We start from the raw sequence: 25,300 nt of genomic DNA on the forward strand, positions 1-25,300 counted from the left end.
ATCTTTTGGGGCAACTCACCACTTTAAAAAAAAAATTTTTCTAAGCTAGAAAAAAGTAGTCCGAATTATATGTAGTGTCCCTCCAAGAACCTCATGTCGAAATCTCTTTAAACAGTTAGGTATATTAACCACTACCTCACAATATCTCCTCTCACCCATGGCTTTCACTCTTCTCAATTCCTCTGAATATGAAACAAATGAGGCATACCATCATTATAACACAAGACGGAAAGGTGATATGCACTGTGAACGGAAAAATCTCTCTCTGGTACAAAAAGGGGTAAAGTACACAAGTACAAAAATCTTTAACACACTCCCGAGTAATATAAAATGTCTTAAAGAAAATAAAATGCTATTCAAAAAGAAGCTAAAGGAATTTCTATTGGAAAAATGTTTCTACTCTTTAGATGAATTCTTCAACAGAGATAAGTAATTTGAGTAGTAATTCAGATTATTTCCTTTGTCATTGTTATCTGTATTGTTTTTTATCACTATTGGATTTTTGTATTGTATTGTTTCTTATCTTGATTATATTATTGTATTGTACCAGTTTTGAATCATTGATCTACCATGTGTAATATACCAGTATGTACTGTATTTTATGATATCTATATTTTATCTGCTTTGACTCATTCCACATCCATGCGTAATCACGCCATACTGGATCTATGGAATATGTATCCCGAATAAATAAATAAATAAAACAAGACACATTTCACATTCTGATTGCTTACAGTGCCATATTTTCACCTGGTGGCGGAAAGTGGAACTATTAATTTTTCAGAATACTCCACAAGTAAACCAATTAATGAACAGAATTAAGACATTTCAGCATCCCACGGTGTATACAGCCCACACTGCAGCACTGCGGACAATGTCAGTTTAATTACAACCCACAAGGGAGACATATAGCAGCAAATACATTAACGGGCAACTTACACAACTGGCGCCTTGGTAAACTTTTAGTCTCAATGTGCACAACGCTGGTTCAAGAACACATTTTTCTACATGAGCAAACTATTATTTGCCCCCCCCCCTCCCTGCTCCCCCCCCCTTCCTCGTTTCCATTGTTCACTTTCCCCTGTGTAAGTTTTGCAACTAATTGCGATATGCACTACATACAAATCTTGTCCTCGTGCACTCCTCTCTGCTTGACAGTGAAAGCTGCCGCTATTAATTCTGATATGTCCTGCACAGAAATCTTATAGTTGCGGCACCTCTGGTACACCTCACAGCTCAGTGCCTCGTGCAGTGGCTTGTGTTGCTTGGACCTGACACCGGCCCTGAATGTGAAACTGAAATTCAACACAAGTTTCTGTCTTCATTCATGTAGAAGAACCAGTCTCGTGAAATAGGAACTGTACACAGTGGAGCCATTGCCAGGTAGTTAGATGGAGACAGTGTAAGAAAGAGTCTTCTGACAGTTTTTGAAATTTACGAGCTATGCTCTGAACAACTTTTTCTACTATCACATTACACTTACAAGGGAACCTCCCCATCGCACCCCCCTCAGATTTAGTTATAAGTTGGCACGGTGGATAGGCGCTGAAAAGCTGAACACAGATCAATCGAGAAAACAGGAAGAAGTTGTGTAGAATTATGAAAAAAATAAGCAAAATATACAAACCGAGAAGTCCATGCGCAAGATGGGCAACATCAAGGATAGCGTGAGCTCAGGAGCGCCGTGGTCCCGTGGTTAGCATGAGCAGCTGCGAAACGAGAGGTCCTTGGTTCAAGTTTACCTCGAATGAAAAATTTTCTTTTTTTATTTTCGCAAAGTTACGATCTGTCCATTCGTTCATTGACATCTTTTTTCACTGTAATAAGTTTAGTGTCTATGTTTTGTGGCCGCACCGCAAAACCGTGCGATTAGTAGACGAAAGGACGTGCCTCTCCAATGGGAACCGAAAACATTTGATCGCAAGGTCATAGGTCAACCGATTTCTCCACAGGAAAACACATCTGATATGTTCTATACGACACTGGTGACGGCAAGTGCGTCATGTGACAGGAATATGTTGTCGACCCACCTAACTTGTACACTTGGCGAATGGGTAAAAAAGATTCTTCTACCTTGCCCGATATAGGTTTTCTTGTGGATGTGATAATCACTCCCAAAAAAGTGATGAAAACATGAGTTTATCACATAAACTGCAACAAATGAATGCAACAGTTTCACAGTCACACAGTTTTCCCTGTGCTCTGTCAAAACATATGTTTTTAACGTTTTCAAATTTTTCCGTGTGTAGACGGTCAAATCCTGCGTATGTCCAAGCAAATCTGAACATGTCCTGGAATTTTGGAGAGCGAAGCTGATTATGTGTGAGTGCCTGAATTTTGATAATTGTCTGAAAATAAAAAAGTAAACTTTTCACTTGAGGGAAGACTTGAACCAAGGACCTCTCGTTCCGCAGCTGCTCACGCTAACCACGGGACCACGGCAATCCTGAGCTCACACTATCCTTGACGTTGCATATATTTCGCATGGACTACTCAGTTTGTGTATTTTGCTTATTTTTTCATAGTTCCACACAACTTCTTCCTGTTTTCTCGATTGATCTGTGTTCAGTTTTTCAAGGCCTATCCACTGTGCCAACTTATAACTAAATCTGAGGGGGGTGCGATGGGGAGGTTCCCTTGTTAGTAGCAATTACATGGCCGACATTGCACTTAGCCACAGATTCCTTACTAAACTCGATTCTAAGTTACACTTAGCAGTTATGATATTAGGGCAACAATGTATTTGGTACTTACTCTGTAGCAAGGATGATCTCAAGATTGTTATTAAACAACTGAAACTGCTAACCACTAAGTTGTAATTTTATTTTCATCACAATCAAGACTGAGAAAAAAAAAAAAAAAAAACAACACTAACACCATAATCGCTGTTTCACAATGGTACACAGATGCAAAGTAATGACATTATTCAGCCTGAAGCTTACCTTTCTGAAACATTCGTAGTTCAGCAACCTGGCATATGCTGATGTTCCAGCAATTATAATCTTGGGACGGAAGAGAAGTGCAGTTTTTTGCAGCATGTCATAATCTATCAGGCCGGTCTTAATATCGAGGCGATACGGCATCGACTCGAAAAAAACTGAAGTAGCAGACACTCTCTTAGTATCTGTCATGAATCCGTGAGTCAAGCTAGAAAAAAACAGAACAAGAACAGACCATGTATATACTGACCATTCATTAAATGTCAGATAGGCACTCCACTAATCCATGAACCCGGTAAATTTACACTTATATACACCCATGCTCATAAATTAAGGATAATTGCAGAATGTGGTGCCACACAACATGGCATTACACAAGTCTGGCCCTAATAGCATAAGCACATAGGGAACACACATGACACACATCTGTAAGTCCACAGTATCGGTGATAAGTTGAGAAAACTGTTCTGAAACACATGTGCTACAAAACGCCACTGTAGCTGTACAATGTACCCCGACATCAATATGGGATATGATCACCGTGCACACGTGCACAGGCTGCACAACGGGTTGGCATACTCTGGATCAGATGGTCGAGCAGCTGCTGGGTATAGCCTTCCATTCTCACACCAGTGCCTGTCGGAGCTCCTGAAGTGTCCTAGACGTTAGAAGATGTGCAGCGATACGTTGACCGTTGACCGTGAGCATCCCAGATGTGCTCGATGGGGTTTAGGTCTGGAGAATAGACGGGCCACACCATTCCCCTGATATCCTCTGTTTCAAGGTACTCCCCCACGATGGCAGCTCAGTGGGGCCGTGCGTTATCATCCGTCAGGAGGAAGGTGGGACCCACTGCACCCCTGAAAAGGCGGACATACTGGTGCAAAATGACGTCCCGATACACCTGACCTGTTACAGTTCCTTTGCCAAAGACACGCAGGGGCGTATGTGCACCAATCATAATCCCACCACACACCATCAAACCACGACCTCCATACAGGTCCCTTTCAAGTACATTAAGGTGTTGGTATCTGGTTCCTGGTTCACGCCAGATGAAAACCTGTCGAGAATCACTGTTCAGACTATACCTGGACTAGTCTGCGAACATAACCTGGGACCACTGTTCCAGTGACCATGTACTGTGTTCTTGACACCAGGCTTTACGGGCTCTCCTGTGATCAGGGGTCAGTGAAATGCACCTTGCAGGTCTCCAGGCAAATAAACTGTGTCTATTCAGTGTGTAGACTGTGTGTCTGGAGACAACTGTTCCAGTGGCTGCGGTAAGGTCCCGAGAGAGGCTACCTGCAATACTCCGTGGCCGTCTGCGGGCACTGATGGTGAGATATCGGTCATCTTGTGGTGTTGTACACTGTGGACGTCATCGTACACTGTGGACGTCCCGTACTGTAGCACCTGGACACATTTCCTGCCTGCTGAAATCGTTGCCGTAATCTTGAGATCACACTTTGTGGCACATGGAGGGCCCGTGCTATGACCCACTGTGTTTGACCCGCCTCCAGTCGCCCTAGTATTCTACCCCTCATAACGTCATCAATATGTGTTCTTTGAGCCATTTTCAACACACAGTCACCATTAGCACGTCTGAAAACGTCTGCACACTTACTCACTACACCGTACTCTGACATGCACCAACACACCTCTGCATATGTGGATTGCTGCCAGCAGCACTGTGCGACGACCGAAGGTCAAATGCACCACACAATCATACCTCCAGGTGATTTAAACTTGCAAACTGCCCACCACAGCGTTGTTTCACCAGGTATTGGCACTATCCTTAATTTATGAGCACGAGTGTACTATGCCTGAAAAGTGATATTATTTTAGTGACTACAACACTGAGCCAAATTTACAAGGAACTTCAGAGTACGAGCTAGAGATGGGAAAAACTGACTTGTTAAAACCTATTCCAGTATTTTAGTTTTGAATAACTGGTATTTTTTGGTATTTGTTTGGTCTGTTATAACAGATGATTTTCACTTTTTACTAATAACCAAGTGAAAAAATGAAAATCAATTAGCCATAGCAGCAGTGCTAAAATCATTAATTTTGAAATAAACTTTTTTTTTTAAAAAAAGGAAGTAATTTTTATTCATGAAATTTGCATTGTCTTGAAATATTGTGTCTTGTAGAAAATGGAAAAATCATTCAGTGCTATTTTAACAACACTGCTGATAGAATTGGGCAACAAATCCATAGCATAAGAATTGGTACAGCATGACTGAGACAGTAATGCCCCTGTTGGTGTGTGTTGTGGCTTATAGAATGTGGGTGCAAGACATGTCCCCAGGTGGTCTATACAGTAGTTTCTGACTGTTGTCACCAGAAATCTGTTGTACTGCAGAATGGCACTGATGCTAGGCTGGAAATATTTTTATGAAGCAGCTTAGCAGTGAAGTACAATGCTCTATTTGCTTTAAAAGATCAAATATTTGTCTGTCATTTCTATGAAATAATGAAAGAGAAAGGAAACTATGGTAACAGTAATAAATTAGAAACTTAACAACATTTCATTCATAGCATACAATAAAATAGAAATTAGCTGAACTGCTGCCTGTGTCTATATAATACACCTTTATCTGCTTGCAGTCCTTGAAAACAGACAAATTAACATGAAAATGATTAATGGAAAATCTCATACGAAGATGTGAAACAAATACTAACAAAGAGATAGAGGGGCTGGCCAGTACTTACCTTAGCTCAGTACAGCCGATAGATACACAAAAAACAGAACCAAAAATTTACGTTCCTAGCTTTCGGAACAAATGTTCCTTCATCAGGGAGGAGATAGGGGAAAGTAAGGGAAGAAGGGAAAGGGGATTCAGTTACTCACAACCCAGGTTATGAAGCAACAGGGAAAGGAAAACAGGGAGAGTTGCCTTTCGCCCCCCCCCCCCCCCCCCTGCCCCCAACCTCCGTAACATCCTTGTTAAACCCTACAATATTCTCAGACTACCTTCTCTACCCAGCGGTTCCTACCCCTGTAACCGACCCCGCTGCAAAACCTGCCCCATGCATCCCCCCACAACCACCTACTCCAGCCCCGCTACTGGTAAAACATACACAATTCAAGGCAGGACCATGTGTGAAGCTACACGTCATTTATCAGCTGACATGCCTGCACTGCACAGCCTTTTACATTGGTATGACAACAACTAAACTGGCTGAGCGCATGAACGGACCCAGACGAACTGTCTGCCTAGGAGATGTCCAATACCCAGTAGCGGAGCAGCATAATTCTAGGGACCTAGGAACCTGCTACACTGTATGTGCCATTTGGCTTCTCCCACCCAACACCAGTCCCTCTGAACTGCGGAGATGGGAACTTGCACTCCAACACATCCTTTCATCCCGCCATCCCCCTGGACTGAACCTACGTTAAACAACCTCACTCCCATTTACTCTTCAGTCTTCTCCTCTTTCCCTTTCCTCTTTAGCCATTCATGCATCTCTCCATCCTAGATAGTTGTGTTTATCTTTATACTGTATACCTCTTTACTTCTGTATGTGGTTTGAAGCTGGCACAGTATTTACAGTAGAATATCTTTGACTTCCCTCTGAAAACCATGCCTCCATCTTTGCTACCCTCCCTGTTTTCCTTTCCCTGTTGCTTCATAACCTGGGTTGTGAGTAACTGAATCCCCTTTCCCTTCTTCCCTTTCTTTCCCCTCTCTCCTCCCTGATGAAGGAACATTTGTTCCGAAAGCTAGGAACGTAAATTTTCGGTTCTGTTTTTTGTGTATCTATCGGCTGTACTGAGCTGAGGTAAGTACTGGCCAGCACCTCTATCTCTTTGTTAGCAAATTAACATGAAAAGCAGAGTTCCTCAGTCCCAGTTTTCACCCTTTAGCACTGATTATTCTTAATGTCCAAACAGTGGTATGACCCTCAATCACACGATTTTCAAACAGTTTCAAATCGATACGAGAATATTGGTAATCTTTTTGTAAAATTCAACCACTTATCACTTTTTGAGGAAAGCAGCGAATGGTGAGCATATTAAGTTTTCTTTTATTTGTCTATTTAATTTAATATTTTCATTTTCTGTGTATCTTGAAACTGATAGTAAAAATTTTTCAATCTTTGATAGATTTCTACATTTATTACAGGAAATAATGAGAATAAAAAACTGAAAACTGTTTATTTCAGAAACCAGTATTTTGAGCAGTTTTTAACAGTTAGTTTAAACTGGGGTGGAAAAAACTGGTCTAACCAAAAACTGGTTGTTTCAGTGATAACTGCCATCCCTAGTATGAGTCCAGTTATTAGTATGTTGTTGCATTTATGCTGGACTGGATCATCCACTAATTTGACTGAGACGAGTGTCACACAGTCAGCGTATCACAACTGTCTTAACTAACCTCAAGATCCCGGATACTGGCACTGCAATGGAGTTGGCATCCGAGAGGTCCCACCTATATTCTATTGGGGACAAATTTGGGCATTTTACTGGCCACAAGAGTGTCTCAGAATCGCACAGGCAGTTCACTGACACATGCCACATGTGAATGAGTACTGTCCTACTGAAAAATGTCACCACAACAAGTCCAGAACCACGCTGCTGCTCCGGTCGCAGGTTCGAACCCTTCCTCAGGCACGGATGTGTGTGATTTCCTTAGGTTGGTTAGGTTTAAGTAGTTCAAAGCCCAGGGGACTGATGACCTCAGATGTTAAGTCCCATAGTGTTTAGAGTCATTTGAACCATCACCACAACACTATCATACAAGGAATAACACGAGGACCCAGGATGTCCAATATTTACTGTTATACGAGATGCATTCAAGTTCTAAGGCCTCCGATTTTTTTCTCTGGACTGGAAAGAGATAGAAACATGCACATTGTTTTAAAATGAGACCGCGTTCATTGTCAATATGTCCCAGAGATGGCAGCGCCGTACGGCAGATGGAATTTTACCGCCAGTGGCGGGAATGAGAACTGTTTTAAATACTTAAAATGGTGATGTTTTCCTTACTTGAACAGCGTGCAATCATTCGTTTTCTGAATTTGCGTGGTGTGAAACCAATTGAAATTCATTGACAGTTGAAGGAGACATGTGGTGATGGAGTTATGGATGTGTCGAAAGTGCGTTCGTGGGTGCGACAGTTTAATGAAGGCAGAACATCGTGTGACAACAAACCGAAACAACCTCGGGCTCGCACAAGCCGGTCTGATGACACGATCGAGAAAGTGGAGAGAATTGTTTTGGGGGATCGCTGAATGACTGTCGAACAGATTGCCTCCAGAGTTGGAATTTCTGTGGGTTCTGTACACACAATCCTGCATGACGACCTGAAAATGCGAAAAGTGTCATCCAGGTGGGTGCTACGAATGCTGACGGACGACCACACAGCTGCCCGTGTGGCGTGTTGCCGAGCTATGTTGACGCGCAATGACAGCACGAATGGGACTTTCTTTTCATCGGATGTGACAATGGATGAGACGTGGATGCCATTTTTCAATCCAGAAACAAAGCGCCAGTCAGCTCAATGGAAGCACACAGATTCACCGCCACCAAAAAAATTTCGGGTAACCGCCAGTGCTGAAAAAATGATGGTGTTCATGTTCTGGGACAGCGAGGGTGTAATCCTTACCCATTGCATTCCAAAGGGCACTACGGTAACAGGTGCATCCTACGAAAATGTTTTGAAGAACAAATTCCTTCCTGCACTGCAACAAAAACGTCTGGGAAGGGCTGTGCGTGTGCTGTTTCACCGAGACAACGCACCCGCACATCGAGCTAATGTTATGCAACAGTTTCTTCGTGATAACAACTTTGAAGTAATTCCTCATGCTCCCTACGCACCTGACCTGGCTCCTAGTGACTTTTGGCTTTTTCCAACAATGAAAGACACTCTCCGTGGCCGCACATTCACCAGCCGTGCTGCTATTGCCTCAGCGATTTTCCAGTGGTCAAAACAGACTCCTAAAGAAGCCTTCGCCGCTGCCATGGAATCATGGCGTCAGCGTTGTGAAAAATGTATAAGTCTGCAGGGCGATTACGTCGAGAAGTAACGCCAGTTTCATCGATTTCGGGTGAGTAGCTAATTAGAAAAAAAAAAATCGGAGGCCTTAGAACTTGAGTGCACCTCGTACTGTAGCAGTGCTGTCAATCACTACCTGCAGTGACGTGAACTCTTACCCGAGGGCTCCCCATACCGTGACGCTAAGAGTAGCACCGCTGTGACTCTCCTAAACATTGAGATTTCTCCCCAGATGGTCACAATACTTGCTGACGATGGTCATCCGGGATATCACCGAATGCAATGTGACACTCTTCATCAGCAGTCTATGCTCTCGAGTCACAGCACCATTCCAAATCCCTCCATTTGTGCCATTTTGTTAATGGCAGCCTACACGAGGGAAGGTGATTCCCTAGTCCGGCTGCTGGTAGTCTCGTACCAGTGGTGTGTGGTGGCTCTTAATGTTGCAGGGAGACTGTTACTTATAAGACGACAGGTGCAAGAGTGAAAGAGTGACGACGTGCTCGGTGCACAGTATGGTGATCCTCCCTCATGTCGGTCAGAAGTGATCGACTGGAACCCTTGATGAGGAGTGTACCTGCCCTCACAACTTGACATCTACATCTATAAGGTCTGTTCAAAAAATTCTGGAGCATTGTAATTTTGCGCCAATGGTGGGTTGGAGCGAAATGTGGTTGGCATCCCTGCACTCGACTGTGTTCAATGTATAACGGCCGGAAGTTTCATTGCTGTATATCTGTTGGTAATTGTTCAGTGCCGTATTGAGTACCATATTTACTTTAATCTAAGCCGCAGTCGAATCTAAGCTGCACCTGAAAAATGAGACTCGAAATGGAGGAAAACAAATTTTTCCCGATTCTAAGTTGCACCTGGAATTTGAGACTTGAAATTCAAGCGCAGAGAAAAGTTTTAGACCACACCTCCAAATCGATACAAAGTTGGACCATTGTAACATGAGACACAACTTAGGTTGAATGGATAAAGATACAGCTACAGTAGTTTGGTTCGAGTCATAAGCTTAACAGTTAAGATTTACCAAGTAGCCATTGCTATGTGTCAGACGCTCCATCCGTATTTATACGGGTTCCCTTCCCTTTTCACATGCTTCGTCCGGTTTGAATCGATTGCTTATTGTGCTTTGATCCGATAAGTGCCGTTCTCTTTGTTATAGGTGTTTACGTCACTCTAAGCTGAAAATGCATTACTGTACTGTGTTGTGCACTGTTTGTTGCATTCTGATAATGTGTGTTTACGACCTGTAGCCACTCGCGGTATGGCTCGCTTTTGTGCGCGCTACCGCCGCTTACAATAAAAACAAGAGAGGAATTGTCTCACTAGTGAAACAATGGCAAGAGACTGCTATTTGTTGTTACTTACACTGCTGCTTTCTTTGATAATGTTCAACAAGAACCAAATAATATACTGCGTATGATAGAAGATGTTCTGAACGAGAGTTCAGTGGAAATTTTTCTCCGTTTGAAAATCTTTGCAGATGCCTCTTTAGTACATTACATTCTGCACAGAAATTAGAGTCATCTTAGATTTAAAAATCGAGTCAGTTGCCGCGCTTCATTTCTGACTGTATCACTAATCAGCATAAGAATAATACGAATATAAACATGACATGATATGTATATTCTTCCGTGTTTGCTGTTGTCTCACCCTAGTTTCATAGTTTATTAGGCAGACAGAATTTAGAACAGATGGCAGCAAACACAAAAGAATACACAGCATAATGTTTACATTCTTCTACCTTTTCTTTTAATTTATTTGCTGGCGCAGAGGTTTTGGTGCCAGTATTTATCTTCATGCCTGCAAACCATGCCTGTGTAGCGCTACATATATTCGACGGCAGAAGTTAGTTGTGGCGGCAACCTACCAACATTTTTCAGAACTTCTGATTACTTTGCACTCGATTCTAAGGCGCAGGAATGTTTTTGGATTACAAAAACCAGAAAAAAAGTGCGGCTTAGATTTGAGTAAATACTGTAGAAGTTTGCGTTGCACAGTTTGCGAATGTTGAGATGGCAGAGTTAGAGAGCAACACATCTGCATTAAATTTTGCACGAATACGATGATGAGTGCTTAAGCCATACTGGTATTACAAATGGATCACATGGTTTAAAAATGGCTGGCCAGAAGTTAAAGATGACCCCCATTCAGGATAACCTTCGACATCTACCGATGATGCTCGTGTCAAGAATATCAATGAAATTGTGTGTGTCATTCAAAAACTGAGTGACTGAGAGACTGCATAAGAATGTAATGTTTCAGTAGGAACATGTCACAAAATGCTGACACAGCTTCCTGGAATGCACTGTGTTGCTGTCAAGATTGCCCCACAGCTCGTGAGCCGAGACCAGAAAGAGCTTTGCTTCGCAACCTCTGAAGAGCTTTTGTATCGCGCAAATGAGAATGAGATGTCCTTAAGAGAATCGTAACTGGTGACGAGACGTGGTTCTATGGTTATGATGTTTTGAACCAGTGGTGTGTTCAATCTTCGCAATGGGTCATGGTGGGTCGGGAAACGTTCTCCGAGACCAAAGAAAGCTCATCAGGTCAGGAAAAATGCCAAAGCCATGTGACAGTTTTCTTTGACTCTGAAGGATTAGTTCATCACGAATTTGTGGACAAACTATTAATTGATGGTGCTATCGGGATGTGTTATGATGCCTGCGAGAAAATGAGAGAAGGAAATGGGCTGAAATGTGGTGAGACAATTCTTGACACTTGCATCATACCCACACACTTTCATCCCTGTTTGTGGTTGACTATTCCACAAAAAATGAAATCGACATGCTGCTTCATTCCCTGTATTCTCCATACCTGGCCCCTGTGGACCTCTCTTTTATTTCCTGAGTTGAAAATCCCACTGATAGGACAAAGATTTGCAATGACAGATCGAAGGTGACCATGCACAATAAGTGAAAGGTAAGTGCACAAAAATTCCGTGGCCAAAGTTCCTGAATAGACTTCATAGATCTACATCTATACTCTGCAAACCACTGTGAAGTGCATGGCAAAGTGTATGTTCCATTGTACTAGTTATCAGGGTTTCTTCCCATTCCATTCACATATGCCTATGTGTGTGCTGTGATTATTCTATTATTCTAAACTTATTCTCACATTCACTATGTGAGTGATATGTAGGGGGTTGTGGTATTTTCCTATTGTCATCAATTAAAGCAGGCTCTTGAAACTTTGTTAACCCTCTAGTGGTTAAGGGATCTATCTTTCTATGTATTTGCAGCACATTACACTTGTCTACATTGAGATTAAATTGCCATTCCCTGCACCATGCGTCAATTCGCTGCAGATCCTCCTGCATTCCAGTAAACTTTTCCATTGGTACAACCTCTTGATACACCACTGCATCATCTGCAAAAAGCCTCAGTGAACTTCCTGTCATCCACAAGGTCATTTATGTATATTGTGAATAGCAACGGTCCTACAACACTCCCCTGCGGCACACCTGAAATCACTCTTACTTCGGAAGACTTCTCTCCATTGAGAATGACATGCGGCATTCTGTTATCTAGGACCTCTTCAATCCAATCACACAATTGGTCTGATAGTCCATATGCTCTTACTTTGTTCATTAAACGACTGTGGGGAACTGTATCGAACGCCTTGCGGAAGTCAAGAAACACGGCATCTACCTGTGTCTATGGCCCTCTGAGTCTCGTGGATGAATAGCGCGAGATGGGTTTCACAAGAGCATCTTTTTTGAAACCCATGCTGATTCATAAGAGTAGATTTCTAGTCTCCAGAAAAGTCATTATACTGCAACATAATACGTGTTCCAAAATTCTACAACTGATCGACGTTGGAGATATAGGTCTATAGTTCTGCACATCTGTTTGACGTCCCTTCTTGAAAATGGGGATGACCTGTGCCCTTTTCCAATCCTATGGAACACTATGCTCTTCTAGAGACCTACGGTACACCGCTGCAAGAAGGGGGGCAAGTTTCTTCGCATACTCTGTGTAAAATTGAACTGGTATCCCATCAGGTCCAGCGGCCTTTCCTCTTTTGAGCGATTTTAATTGTTTCTCTATCCCTCTGATGTCTATTTCGATATCTACCATTTTGTCATCTGTGCGACAATCTAGAAAAGGAACTACAGTGCAGTCTTCCTCTGTGAAACAGCTTTGGAAAAAGACATTTAGTATTTCGGCCTTTAGTCTGTCATCCTCTGTTTCAGTACCATTTTGGTCACAGAGTGTCTGGACATTTTGTTTTGATCCACCTACCGCTTTGACATAAGACCAAAATTTCTTAGGATTTTCTGCCAAGTCAGTACACAGAACTTTACTTTCAAATTCATTGAACGTCTCTCGCATAGCCCTCCTCACACTACATTTCGCTTTGTGTAATTTTTGTTTGTCTGCAAGGCTTTGGCTATGTTTATGTTTGCTGTGAAGTTCCCTTTGCTTCTGCAGCAGTTTTCTAACTCGGTTGTTGTACCACGGTGGCTCTTTTCCATCTCTTATGATATTGCTTGGCACATACTCATCTAACGCATATTGTACGATGGTTTTGAACTTTGTCCACTGATCCTCAACACTATCTGTACTTCAGACAAAACTTTTGTGTTGAGCCCTCAGGTACACTTTATTGTGGTTTCACTGTCCTTCAACAACTTTCCCCAGGTGCTTGCAGCAGCAGCATTCTTCAGTAATGTGCCAGCTTTGCCATTTTCAAGGTGCCATGTCCCACCCATAACAATCTGTCCTTTGTCACCATAGTCACTACAATGGATTTCCCTATTTGTGGCCCGTATTATTGCTAGAACGATTCCCCAGTCATCTGATCCACTTAGATGTTTTCCTTACCACACCATATGCCTGCAACACTGACAAATTGTATCCAATCTCACTGTGGGTAGTGATTGTAATGTTTCAGTTTACCAGTGTATTTGCTGCAAAAGAATCAAGTTGCTTACCTGGAAATTAAGGGCGCATAAATGGACTTAGCAAATGTCATGGGATAGGCACTTAATATTGCTTGGGGCCTCCTCTGGGCCTGAGAACTGCAGTGAGATCCCACGGGAGTGAGTCTACAAGTTCCTGGTATTCCTCTGGAAGCAGATGACTCCAAATTGTTTGTAGGGCACCAGCCACTTCTGGTCTGTTCATGTGTGCAGGATTCACAAAAATGAGTCTGCTTTCCATGACATTCCAGTTATGCTTGATGAGGTTCAATCCGGGCTGGCCATCTGAGTCTTACAACTTCCCCTGCACATTCCTGGAACCATTCCTGGGCAGCATGGGAGTGATGTGGTAATGCATTCTCATCTTGAAACACTGCAGAACCATCAGGATGTTGGAGGGCCAAAAATGGGTGGAGATGGTCCTCAAACTCGACATGCCGCGGACCATTCAAAGTCCCTTGCAGAACAACTAGGGGGAAGGGGGGGCATTCTGTACCAGGAAAATCCATCCCAGAGCATAACAATCAATACTCTCAGAATTATCAAGGAAATGTATGCAGACTATGAATGCCAAGCACTACATAATGGAGAACTAACAGAGCCTTTCAAAGTTAATTTGGGAGTACGACAACACTATTTCTTTTGGTGTTGGACCATGTGATGAAGAGAGTGATGGGGGAGTGGAAGAGAGGTGTACAATGGGGGATGCCGGATAGGCTCAATGATCTAGATTTTGCAGACGACATTTGCTTAAGGGGAGCCGGAGGTGGTCAAATCCGAAAAATTATGATTTTTTTTTTTTTTTTTTTGCTACCAAAAATTAATTGGAACATTCCTCTTTAATGTAAACTTTGAATTATTGTTCTACTCGCCCTGGAAGTGGAGTTATTACCATTTTCCCCCACGCCTGCAGAGGAAATGGGCGGGCGCTGAATGCATCTAACACCCTCTCGTGACTTCCTGGCAAACTGCTTGGGATTTTCTCGGCCTGTTACGCATACAGCGCCTTATGTTATGCATACAGCGAGTGTGCAAGGGTTGGCTACATTGTTTTCTGTGACAAATGAAGCACTAAGAGTGCGGAACATCGTCTCTTTGCAGTTTACCGTTTCGAATTAGTTCAGCGTTGCGCCTGTTGTTGGTAGTATTATACTTCTTGTGTAAAGCGTTGTTCTGGTTACGATGCCACATTTTAGTAACTGTGTATGTAAGAAGAGGAAGAACATAGGGAAAAGAAAATTAACACTAATACCAAGTTGCGATACTACAATTACTGAAACAGTGCGTTCTTCTGCTAAGCAACACATGGCCGGCCATAGCCCTGTGACATCTTCTAGCAAGAAGCTGACTGGTGGAAGTGATAGATTTTGTGAATATGTTAGTGACAGTGATGATATTTTTCATGACTTGTTACACAAATGTCTACAAGGAAAGACGCAGAATCGTAATGAGAGCATAAACAATTTGATTTGGAAAGTGATTCCTAAAAGGGTGTTTGTAAGCATAAAAACACTGCACTTTGGCATTTATGATGCAATAGCAACCTACAACCAAGTGTAGGTGTGAAGTGTGAAGTTCTGAAGGCATTAGGATTTACAGCTGGGGTGAACACTGTACGAGCACTAAGAAATATTGACAGAGAAAGGATAAGAGGAACAGAAAGAAGAGAAAGGCAAATGAAGTATGATGGAACAACAGGCCAGAAAAGAAGACAGAAGAGGAAGCTTTTGGAGGATGAAGAAGGAGACCCTGATAATCCATCCTATAGTGCAGGAATGTATTGAGAAACTCTGATAGCCATTTCCCGTAAATTAGAATTTTTCGAATATAAGGAACATTTTCTCAAAATCCAGTCAAGCTAGAGAGATGAAATTTTTATACAGCACTGCTAGTGGTCAAACCTACATTGTAACACAGCCATTTGGCAATATGTTCAGTAGTTTCATTTCAGTTTAATTATAAAGCAATTATTTGTAAAAAAATTTGGGTCATTAATAAAAAAAATAATTGGAAGGAAACTAGAAAAGATACTCCAAAATCCCTCTGTCATACCTGCAATACTAAACCACTCTATATGTACAAAAAAAATTCAAATTTTTCTATTTGGTAGTTTATTCATAAACGTTCCTCAAACTTAGTGATTTTAACATGCGCAGCATAGGCACCTCTGGCTCCCCTTAATGGCACAGTGATATCGAGACATCGAAGAGGAATTGGCCAGGTTACAGAGAGCGGCGGAAGTTGCAGGCCTCAAGATAAATGTTCACAAAACCCAAAATTCGACCATCACAAATAGGCTGGCCATTAATGGAGAGGACATAGAACAGGTCCTATCTTTCCTCTACCTCGGAAGTATAGTCACAACTACAGGAGGCGCTGAGGAGGAAGTCCGTAGTCACATCTGCAAAGCAAATGGTGCATTTGTACAACCGTACCCTGTCTGGAGAAATAGAAACATCTCAAAGAAGACCAAACTCTGGCTTTTCAAAAGCAATGTGAAGGCTGTTCTGTTGTATGGTTGTGAAACTTGGAAGGTGACTAACCACATCAAAAACCAGCTCAAGTTTTTATCAACCGCTGTCTCCAGTGTATTTTAAATGTGAGATGGCCAGATATAATGATAAATGAAGATCTTTGGAGGGAGACAAATCAGTAACCAATCAAATTACAAATCAAAGAAAGAAAATGGAACTGAATTGGGCATACATTGAGGAAACCAGATGGAGCTATTGAAAGGATGGCACCGGGTTGGAACCCTCGAGGAGTTAGAAAACGTGGTCATCCAAAAGAGATGTGGCAAAGGACAATTGAGAGAGATGCTGCAGAGGATGGGAAAACCTTGAGTGAAGTGAAGAGACTTGCTAGAAATCGTACCAGGTTGAGGAATTTCATCACAGCACTAAGCAAAGATCATAACAAAGACACCACTACCTCGGACCACACCTTCTCGACAGGTGGGATCCATTGATTTGTGTGCTCTGTGCCACATACAGTGTGTCCCATCGGCACGGTGCAGTTGAAATTGTGATACATCCAACCATATCAAGTTATGCCATCGCTCCAGTGCCCATCCCTGATGACTGGTGACAAATGCAAGCCGTCGTGATCAATGACGCCGGGTTAACAGTGGCAACTGTGTGCAACATCGGCTCCCATACCCCATGGAATCCATGTTCCTATGGACTGGCCACTGAAAGATGTGTCTAGCACATCCTGTGTTGAATTGAACTGAGATTTGTTGCACTGTTGGCCTATCACCAATACTGACAATACGTCTCAGATGTCACCGGTCACGGTCATCAAGGGTTGCTGGACAGCTGGTAGTTTATCTGTAGTGGACTGTGACACCCTCAGTTGACCATTCAGAATACACACCGGACACAGTTGAACCTGTCAAACCGAATTCCTGCACCACTAATTCTCACCCGTCAGCCATCGACCACACCGTACCCCGTTCGAATGGCGTCAACTGACGATGATGTCGCATGTTACACAAATCACTTGCACAACCACTCAAGTCACTTCTCAGAAGGTTTCCTATACAACTGCAGCTGGCACACAGCGTGTGTGGTGCGCATCCAACACCTGCACCCTCTGTGGCTTACTATCGCATGACATTTGCTAAGTCAGCGTACTTTTCATCAAATTTTCCTTCTTTCAAAAACAAGGTTATCAGTATCTCAATATAGGAATGTACATACTACACTCATCCTCATAAATTAGGGATAATGCTGATACATGGTGAAACAATGCTCTGGTGGGTAGTTTGTGGGTCTAAATCACTTCGGGGTATGCGGTCATCACATAATGGCGCTGGCAGCAGTCCACATACGCAGAGGTGTGTTGGTGCATGTCAGAGTACGGTGCAGCAAGTAAATGTGCAGACGTTTTCAGACGTGTTGAAAATGGCTCAAAGAACACATATTGATGACGTTATGAGGTGTAGAACACTAGGGTGACTGGAGGCTGGTCAAACACAGCAGGTCGTAGCACGGGCCCTCCGTGTGCCACAAAGTGTGATCTCAACATTATGGCAACAATTCCAGCAGGCAGGAAATGTGTCCAGGTGCTACTGTACGGGACATCCACAGTGTACAACACCACAAGATGACCGATATCTCACCATCAGTGTCCGTAGACGGCCACGGATACTGCAAGTAGCCTTGCTCGGGACCTTACCGCAGCCACTAGAACAGTTGTCTCCAGACACACAGTCTACAGACAACTCTACAGACACGGTTTATTCGCCCACAGACCTGCAAGATGCATTCCACTGACCCCTGGTCACAGGAGAGCCCATAAAGCCTTGTGTCAAGAACACAGTACATGGTTACTGGAACAGTGGTCCCAGGTTATGTCCACGGATGAGTCTAGGTATAGCCTGAACAGTGATTCTCACTGGGTTTTCATCTGGCATGAACCAGGAACCAAATACCAATCCCTTAATGTTCTCGAAAGGGACCTGTATGGAAGTCATGGTTTGATGGTGTGGGGTGGGATTATGATTGGTGCATGTACACCCCTGCATGTCTTTGACAGAGGAACTGTAACAGGTCAGGTGTATCAGGACGCCATTTTGCACCAGTATGTCCGCCTTTTCAGGGATGCAGTGGGTACCATCTTCCTCCTGATGGATGATAACACACGGCCCCACCAAGCTGCCATCGAGGAGGAGTACCTTGAAATAGAAGATGTCAGGTGAATGGAGTAGCCTGTTCGTTCTCCAGACCTAAACCCCATCGAGCACGTCTGGGATGCTCTCAGTCGACGTATTGCTGCACATCTCCAATCCCCTATGACACATCAGGAGCTCCGGCAGGCATTGGTGCAAGATTGGGAGGCTATACCCCAGCAGCTGCTCGACTACCTGATCCAATGCCAACCCGTTGTGTGACATGTGTACGTGTGTATGGTGATCATATCCCCTATTGATGTCGGGGTACATGCGCTGGAAATGGTGGGGTTTTGTAGCACATGTCTTTCGGGGCAGTTTTCTCAACTTATCACCAATACCGTAGATTTACAGATGTGTGTTATATGTGTTCCTTATGTGCCTATGCTATTAGCGCCAGTTTTGTGTAGTGCCACGTTGTGTGGCACGACATTCTGCAATTATCTTTAATTTATGAGCATGAGTGCAATACAAAAACAAAGTATTACATACAACTCTAAACTAAAAAGAGTAAATTTTCAATAATGTTGTCATTAATGTGAGGGTCATTCAGAAAGTAAAGAACAGTTGAGCACCACACCTGGCTCTAATCCTGCACAACTGCAGTCACAAGTGTGCCAGTTAGTTCCTCACCCATCACAGTGTGAGCCAAGTTTTGCTGCCTAGCAGTCACACTTCTTCATTCTGTACCCTTTCGAAATGGCGGCGTGTCTCAAAAATTCTGCCAAATGGGAAGTGTCATTCATCTGATCAGCGTGGAGTTATTGCTAAGTAGAGAAACAATCAATTCAGTGGCTACCGTGAAACTCTTCAATGAATTCGGTGCACTGCTCAAAATGAGAAATGCGAAATATTGTCAGCAAAGTGTATGTGATTTACGACATTGTGTGGCCCTGTGCACAAGCACGAACACAGCAAGAACTTCAACGTATTATGTGGGAAATTTTTGGACATCCTCCTTACAGCTCTGACTCTCCTTACAGCTTTGACTTGACACCAAGACATTTTCACTTATTTCCAAAACTAAAGGAATTTTTGGGTGTAAAGCACATCTCAAACAAGCAGTGAGATAGTGGCTCAAGTCTTGTACTCTACCACCAAAGACTTGTCGTACTCCTCTATCACCAGACACGGGGACTGAAAAATTAGCCCCACGTTGCAATAAGTACTTTGACAGCAATACATTGAGACAGAGTAAGGTAATGTGACTTTGTGAATAAAGTTCTGTGTTGATATCTTTTGTTTTTATTCAGTCATGTCAAAACATTCTTTACTTTCTAAATAAGATACCATAATATGGCATTGGAACTGGTTGCACAAATAAAATAAAATTTAAACAGCTGAAGGTGTTTTGATTTGACATTTTATATCAAAACAGTTGAGCTCCTGCAACCATCTTGTATGAAGATAGATTTTAATATTTTTTAGAAAAAGTGTTTAGAAAAAGTGTTTTTTAAAAAAAAAAAAAAAAAAAAAAACGACTTAAGGGGGTGTTGTTGGTACACTTGTCGACTGTTTTTTTCTATATAATCATCATCCTACTCAATGCCTGTCATGAGCCGTGGTAAGAGCTTTTTAATGCCCTCCTCGAAGAACTCTCTCACCTGCTCCTCCAGACTTCAGAACCTTTTTCTGCACCTTTTGTCAGTTGAAAATTTAATTCCCCTCGTGTGTGCCTTCAGCGAGGTGAAAAGATGATAACCTAAAGTTCCCAAGTCAGGGGAATACAGCAGGTGGTTCAAGACATGCCACCCAATGAGTTCAAGAGAGCCTCAGTGGCTAAGTCTGTGTGAAGATTGCATTGTCATGCAATGAGCACACTCCTCTTGTTATCATTCTCCTCCTGTCATTTTGAATGCTCCTTTTGAATCTCTTTAGAGTCTCACTAAATCACTGTGCATTGGCAGTCTCCCACTGATGCACAAATTTGACCAAAGTGAACAAAATTGTGCCTTTTCAGTCACAAAACACAGATGCCATGATTTTTTGCCCTAAATTGTTGTTTAGAAAATTTTTAGTAAATGGGAAATTTGTGTGACACCAGTATGATGGCCGGTTGTTTGTTTGTTTGTTTGAGCCACCACATTTCATCTCCAGTCGTGGCAGAGCCTAGAACATCCTCTGCTTCTAATTCGAGTGGCTCAAGAAACTCGCAGGTGCTAATGACCCAACTTTTCTTGTCCTGCTCTGTCAGCTGTTTTGGGATGAATCTTGTGACAGTTGATGGTATCCCAGGATTTCTATGAGTGTCTCATACAACAGAGAACTGGAGAGTTGTGGGAATATTGTAGAAATTTCATCCACTGTCAATCGGCTGTTTTCATAAACAGTTTCCTCAATTTTTTGCACCAACTCGTCAGACAAAATGGAAAGTGTTTCACTCTTCTGCTCAATATGAACATTTGTTCTGCCACCACTACACTCCCTACACCACTTAAACACACATTTTCTGTTCATGACATCTTCGCCGTGATCTGCTTTAATTTGCAAAAAGTTATGGGTGGTGTTATTTTTTCTGTAAGTAGCAAACAAATCATAGCACATGGCTTGGATTTGGCAGGATTTCTTGGTGCTATTTTTTGCGCAACTGGACAAATGTGAGTTTACTGAGATGCTCACTCCAGAATTCGAAACCTGAACAGCTGTTAGCATGAGTGACCTAAAAGTAGATATCTTAGGTGATGCAAAACAACTCAAATCACTTAAGAAAGGGAAGTCTTCTGGTCCAGATTATATACCAATCCAGTTCCTCTCAGAGTATGCAGACACAATAGTGCCTTTCTTAGCAATCATATACAACTGCTCACTTGAGGAAAGGTCTGTTACTAAAGACTGGAAAGTAGCACAGGTCACACCAATATTCAAGAAAGGAAATAGGAGTAACCCATTGAATTGCAGACCCATATCACTGACTTCAATTTGCAGTAGGATTTTGGAGCATATGCTGTATTCGAACATTATGAATCACCTCGAAGAAAATGACTTATTGATACATAACCAACAGAAAATATCATTTGTGTGCAACACAGCAAGCTCTTTATTCCCGTGAAGTAATGAGTGTTGTCGACAAGGGATCTCAGATCGATTCCATATTCCTAGATTTCCAGAAGGCTTTTGACACCGTTCCTCACAAGAGACTATTAATCAAATTCCGTGCATATGGAGTATCATTTCAGTTGTGTGACTGGATTCGTGATTTCCTCTCAGAGAGGTCACAGTTCGTAGTGACAGACTGTAAATCATCCAGTAGAACAGAAGTGATATCTGGCATTCCGCAAGGTAGTGTCACAGGCCCTCTGCTGTTCCTGATTTACATAAATGATCTAGGTGATAATCTGAGCAGCCCCCTTAGATTGTTTGCAGATGACGCTGTAATTTACCGTCTAGTAAAATCATTAGACGATCAATTCCAATTACAAAATGATCTAGAGAGAATTTCTGTACGATGCAAAAAGTGGTAATTGGCACTAAACAAAGAAAAGTGTGAGGTCATCCACACGGGTACTAAAAGAAATCCGATAAATTTCGGGTATACGATAAATTGCACAAATCTAAGGGCTGTCAATTCAACTAAATAGCTAGGAATTACAATTACTAGAAACTTAAATTGGAAAGACCACATAGATAATATTGTGGGGAAGGCGAAACAAAGACTGCGCTTTGTTGGCAGAACACTTAGAAGATGCGACAAACCCACTAAAGAGACAGCCTACATCACACTTGTCCGTCCTCTGCTGGAATATTGCTGTGCGGTACAGGATCCTTACCAGGTACAATTGACAGAGGACATCGAGAAGTGCAAAGAAGGGCAGCTCATTTCATGTTATCGCGCACTAGGGGTGAGAGTGTCGCTGATATGATATGTGAGTTGGTGTGGCAGTCACTGAAACAAAGGTGGTTTTCTTTGCGGAAAGATCTATTTACGAAATTTCAATCACCAACTTTCTCTTCTGAATGCGTAAATATTTTATTGACACCCACCTATCTACGGAGAAATCATCATCATAATAAAATAGGAGAAATCAGAGCTCGAACGGAAAGATTTAGATGTTCCTTTTTCCCACGCGCCATTCGAGAGTGGAACGGTAGAGAAGCAGTACGAAAATGGTTCGATGAACCCTCTGCCAGGCACTTAAGTGTGAATTGCAAAGTAACCATGTAGATGTTGACTATTCAGTGTTGCCATCCTGCAGAAAACAAAAAACCACAGCCCATTGCAGTCACAGAACACTTATTTTCTGAACATGCCTCATACATTAGAAATCTTCTGAGTTGCAGTAGCGTAAAAACTTTTTTTTTTGTGCTGGTTCATCATTATGGTTCAGTGCTGAAAGTGTTAACAGCAGTGAGACAAGGAGCAGGAAGAGATGCACTCACTGTCCGCCGTGGGGTAAGTCCTGCCCCATGATGCGGTCGTGGGGGCGCAGCAGCCCCGTGTAGACGGCGAAGTTTGCGGGCGAACCCGAGAGAGGTTGAACATTCACTCCCCACTTCACGGGGTCCAGTCTGAAGGCCTCCAGTGCGCGCTTCTGGACCAGCGATTCTATCATGTCGATGACTTCTGCTCCTCCGTAATACCTGCAGGTAATTCACACGGTAATATTATTGGCTATATCACACCGGAGCTGTGCGACGAAGCAACAGGTTTCACATGCTGCATGCTGGATATGATGTTCCACACTCAACACAAGGACTGTGTCCGAGTGTTGTGCAAGAAGGTTCCACACAAAAGTAACTTACGTTTAATGAACAGCAATTCTGAATCAGTTCAACCGATATTACAGGGTGGTGAGTTCGTTTCATCAAAACATTTTCCTGAGAATCCCAGGTTTTCCCATGTTAAAATTGCAAATTTCACTTAACTTATTTTAATTGTATGTGAGCAGGTTTTGTTTTCATTGTTTTCATGGTCAAAAATGAAATATTTTTAGTTTCCAAGCTCAGGTAGGATTTACAGTTTTATCAATAATTGTGTAAATTATAAGCTCTCGCTGCCCCTGGAAACTGGGAATGGGACACTGTGAGTAAGTCGACAAAGTATTACTTTGAACAGAAATTAGTAAATAAGAACTAAAGTGTGTATTACTGAATGCTGACCCTTGAAACATGAAAGTTTCAATATGGATCCAACTTATATTTTGTATAAAATAAAAAAATTCTAATGTTATTTTGATCAAATGACACATTCACAGGTACGTGCAAATTATCGTCAGCACGTTATACATCACACTTGCAATTGTGCAGTGGAAAAGCAGACAGGGAGCCTGACAAAACACGAACAATGTAGATTCCCGAGGTGGGCTAGCATGCAGGAGATATTGTCAAGTATTACAAAAGTTCTAAGTATTTCTTCACTTTTCCTTTCATAACTCCGTAACATTGACTTAGAACATTTGTTTTCAGTGACAAGTAGTTAGACTATCCCTTTATTCTATCACAATTCCCTGACTTTTGCAGTAAGTTCTATTTCCCCCAGAATTTCCATTTTTCCAGGTTTTCCAGGAAAATTGCTGTCCTGTATTAACTCTAATACTGATATTTTACAATCAGAAAGGTCACCTGACACCTCTCCTTTCTTTGCTTCATGTGAAACTTCACCTCCACAGATTCATCTGTCGGTGCAGGTCCTCATACTGCCACTGAATAGTTCAATTTTGTTTGGATGTTGTCTACTCACAGTGTTTCAACAAATACAATGCTGCCTTCATACACAGCCACTCTGAAGAAAGCAACAGAGTTGATTTCCATAACTACACAACTGGTAAAATATATAGAAAGTCCTACAAGTCTACACATACATGGGGATTATAATTAAAGTTCCAGTTTCAAGAGACTGTAAAAAAAGAACCACTGCTGAGAATGGTGTCTAATTTGAGTGGAATATGGTTGAAGAAAGGGAAAATGTCAGGGAAACAAAAAAATTTTACGAAAATTTTTCCAACTAAATGGTCATTTAAGTAACATAACTTAAACAAGTTATCACAACTTACAAGAAAAGGAGAATTTTCTGCAAGCAGTCTGGACAGAGAACAGAGGGAAAGACTCATAAAATGTTTTGTATAGAGTGTTCTTCTGTATGGCACTGAAACAAGGACTTTGAGGAAGAAAGACAGAAAGGCTGGAGGCTTTTGAGATGTGGACATGGTGGAGGATGGACAGAGTAAAAAATGAGGAGGTACTGAGAAGAGTGGGAGAGAAAAGACAGCTACTAGATGTAATAAAAAGAAGAAAAAGAAATTGGATTGGGCATATATTAAGAAAGAATGATGGACTGATAAAAACAGTTTTAGAGGGTTATGTAGAAGGGAAAAGGAAGTGAGGAAGGAAGATATTTCAGATTCTGGATGACATGATGGATGGTATAACATACAGCAGCCATAAGAAGGAAGCAATGGATCGCAGAATATAGAGAGGGGCAAAGGACCTGCTAATATAACAGAAAACTGATGATGAAACAAATATGGCTACAAATGACAGATGAATTACAATACGACAGCTACAGTGTGGGTTGCACATTAAACCAATCATAATGTGCAATATGCATGACCACCAAGTTTGTCATTCAACCGTGTGGCACAGTCAGTTAGGTATGTTCATCACCCATGGCAAAGTCATATCGTATTGATTGAAAAAATCAGTTTTTTAATTACCCTGATGCCAAAAACTGCATAAAAAGCAACAATGAAATTACGAGGGCTGTTCAATAAAGAATGATCATAATTCTTTTTTGGCAACATACCTTTACTCATCCTCATAA

The 25,300-nt window shown here is 42.1% G+C and overlaps 1 protein-coding gene across 1 annotated transcript in view; it reads right to left on the bottom strand.

The window, feature by feature from the left end:
* LOC124719735 (serine hydroxymethyltransferase, mitochondrial-like) overlaps positions 1 to 25,300 on the bottom strand; it is a 183,640-nt gene that overhangs the window by 116,688 nt on the left and 41,652 nt on the right. The window contains exons 4-5 of the mRNA XM_047244937.1: positions 22,921 to 23,121; positions 2,943 to 3,147 (exon numbers count right to left, since the gene is read on the bottom strand). Of these exons, the coding sequence (XP_047100893.1) occupies positions 2,943 to 3,147; positions 22,921 to 23,121 (406 nt within the window). The remainder of the gene's footprint in view (positions 1 to 2,942; positions 3,148 to 22,920; positions 23,122 to 25,300) is intronic.

The sequence above is a fragment of the Schistocerca piceifrons genome, chromosome 11 (genome assembly GCF_021461385.2).
Source record: "Schistocerca piceifrons isolate TAMUIC-IGC-003096 chromosome 11, iqSchPice1.1, whole genome shotgun sequence".
Classification (NCBI taxonomy): domain Eukaryota; kingdom Metazoa; phylum Arthropoda; class Insecta; order Orthoptera; family Acrididae; genus Schistocerca; species Schistocerca piceifrons.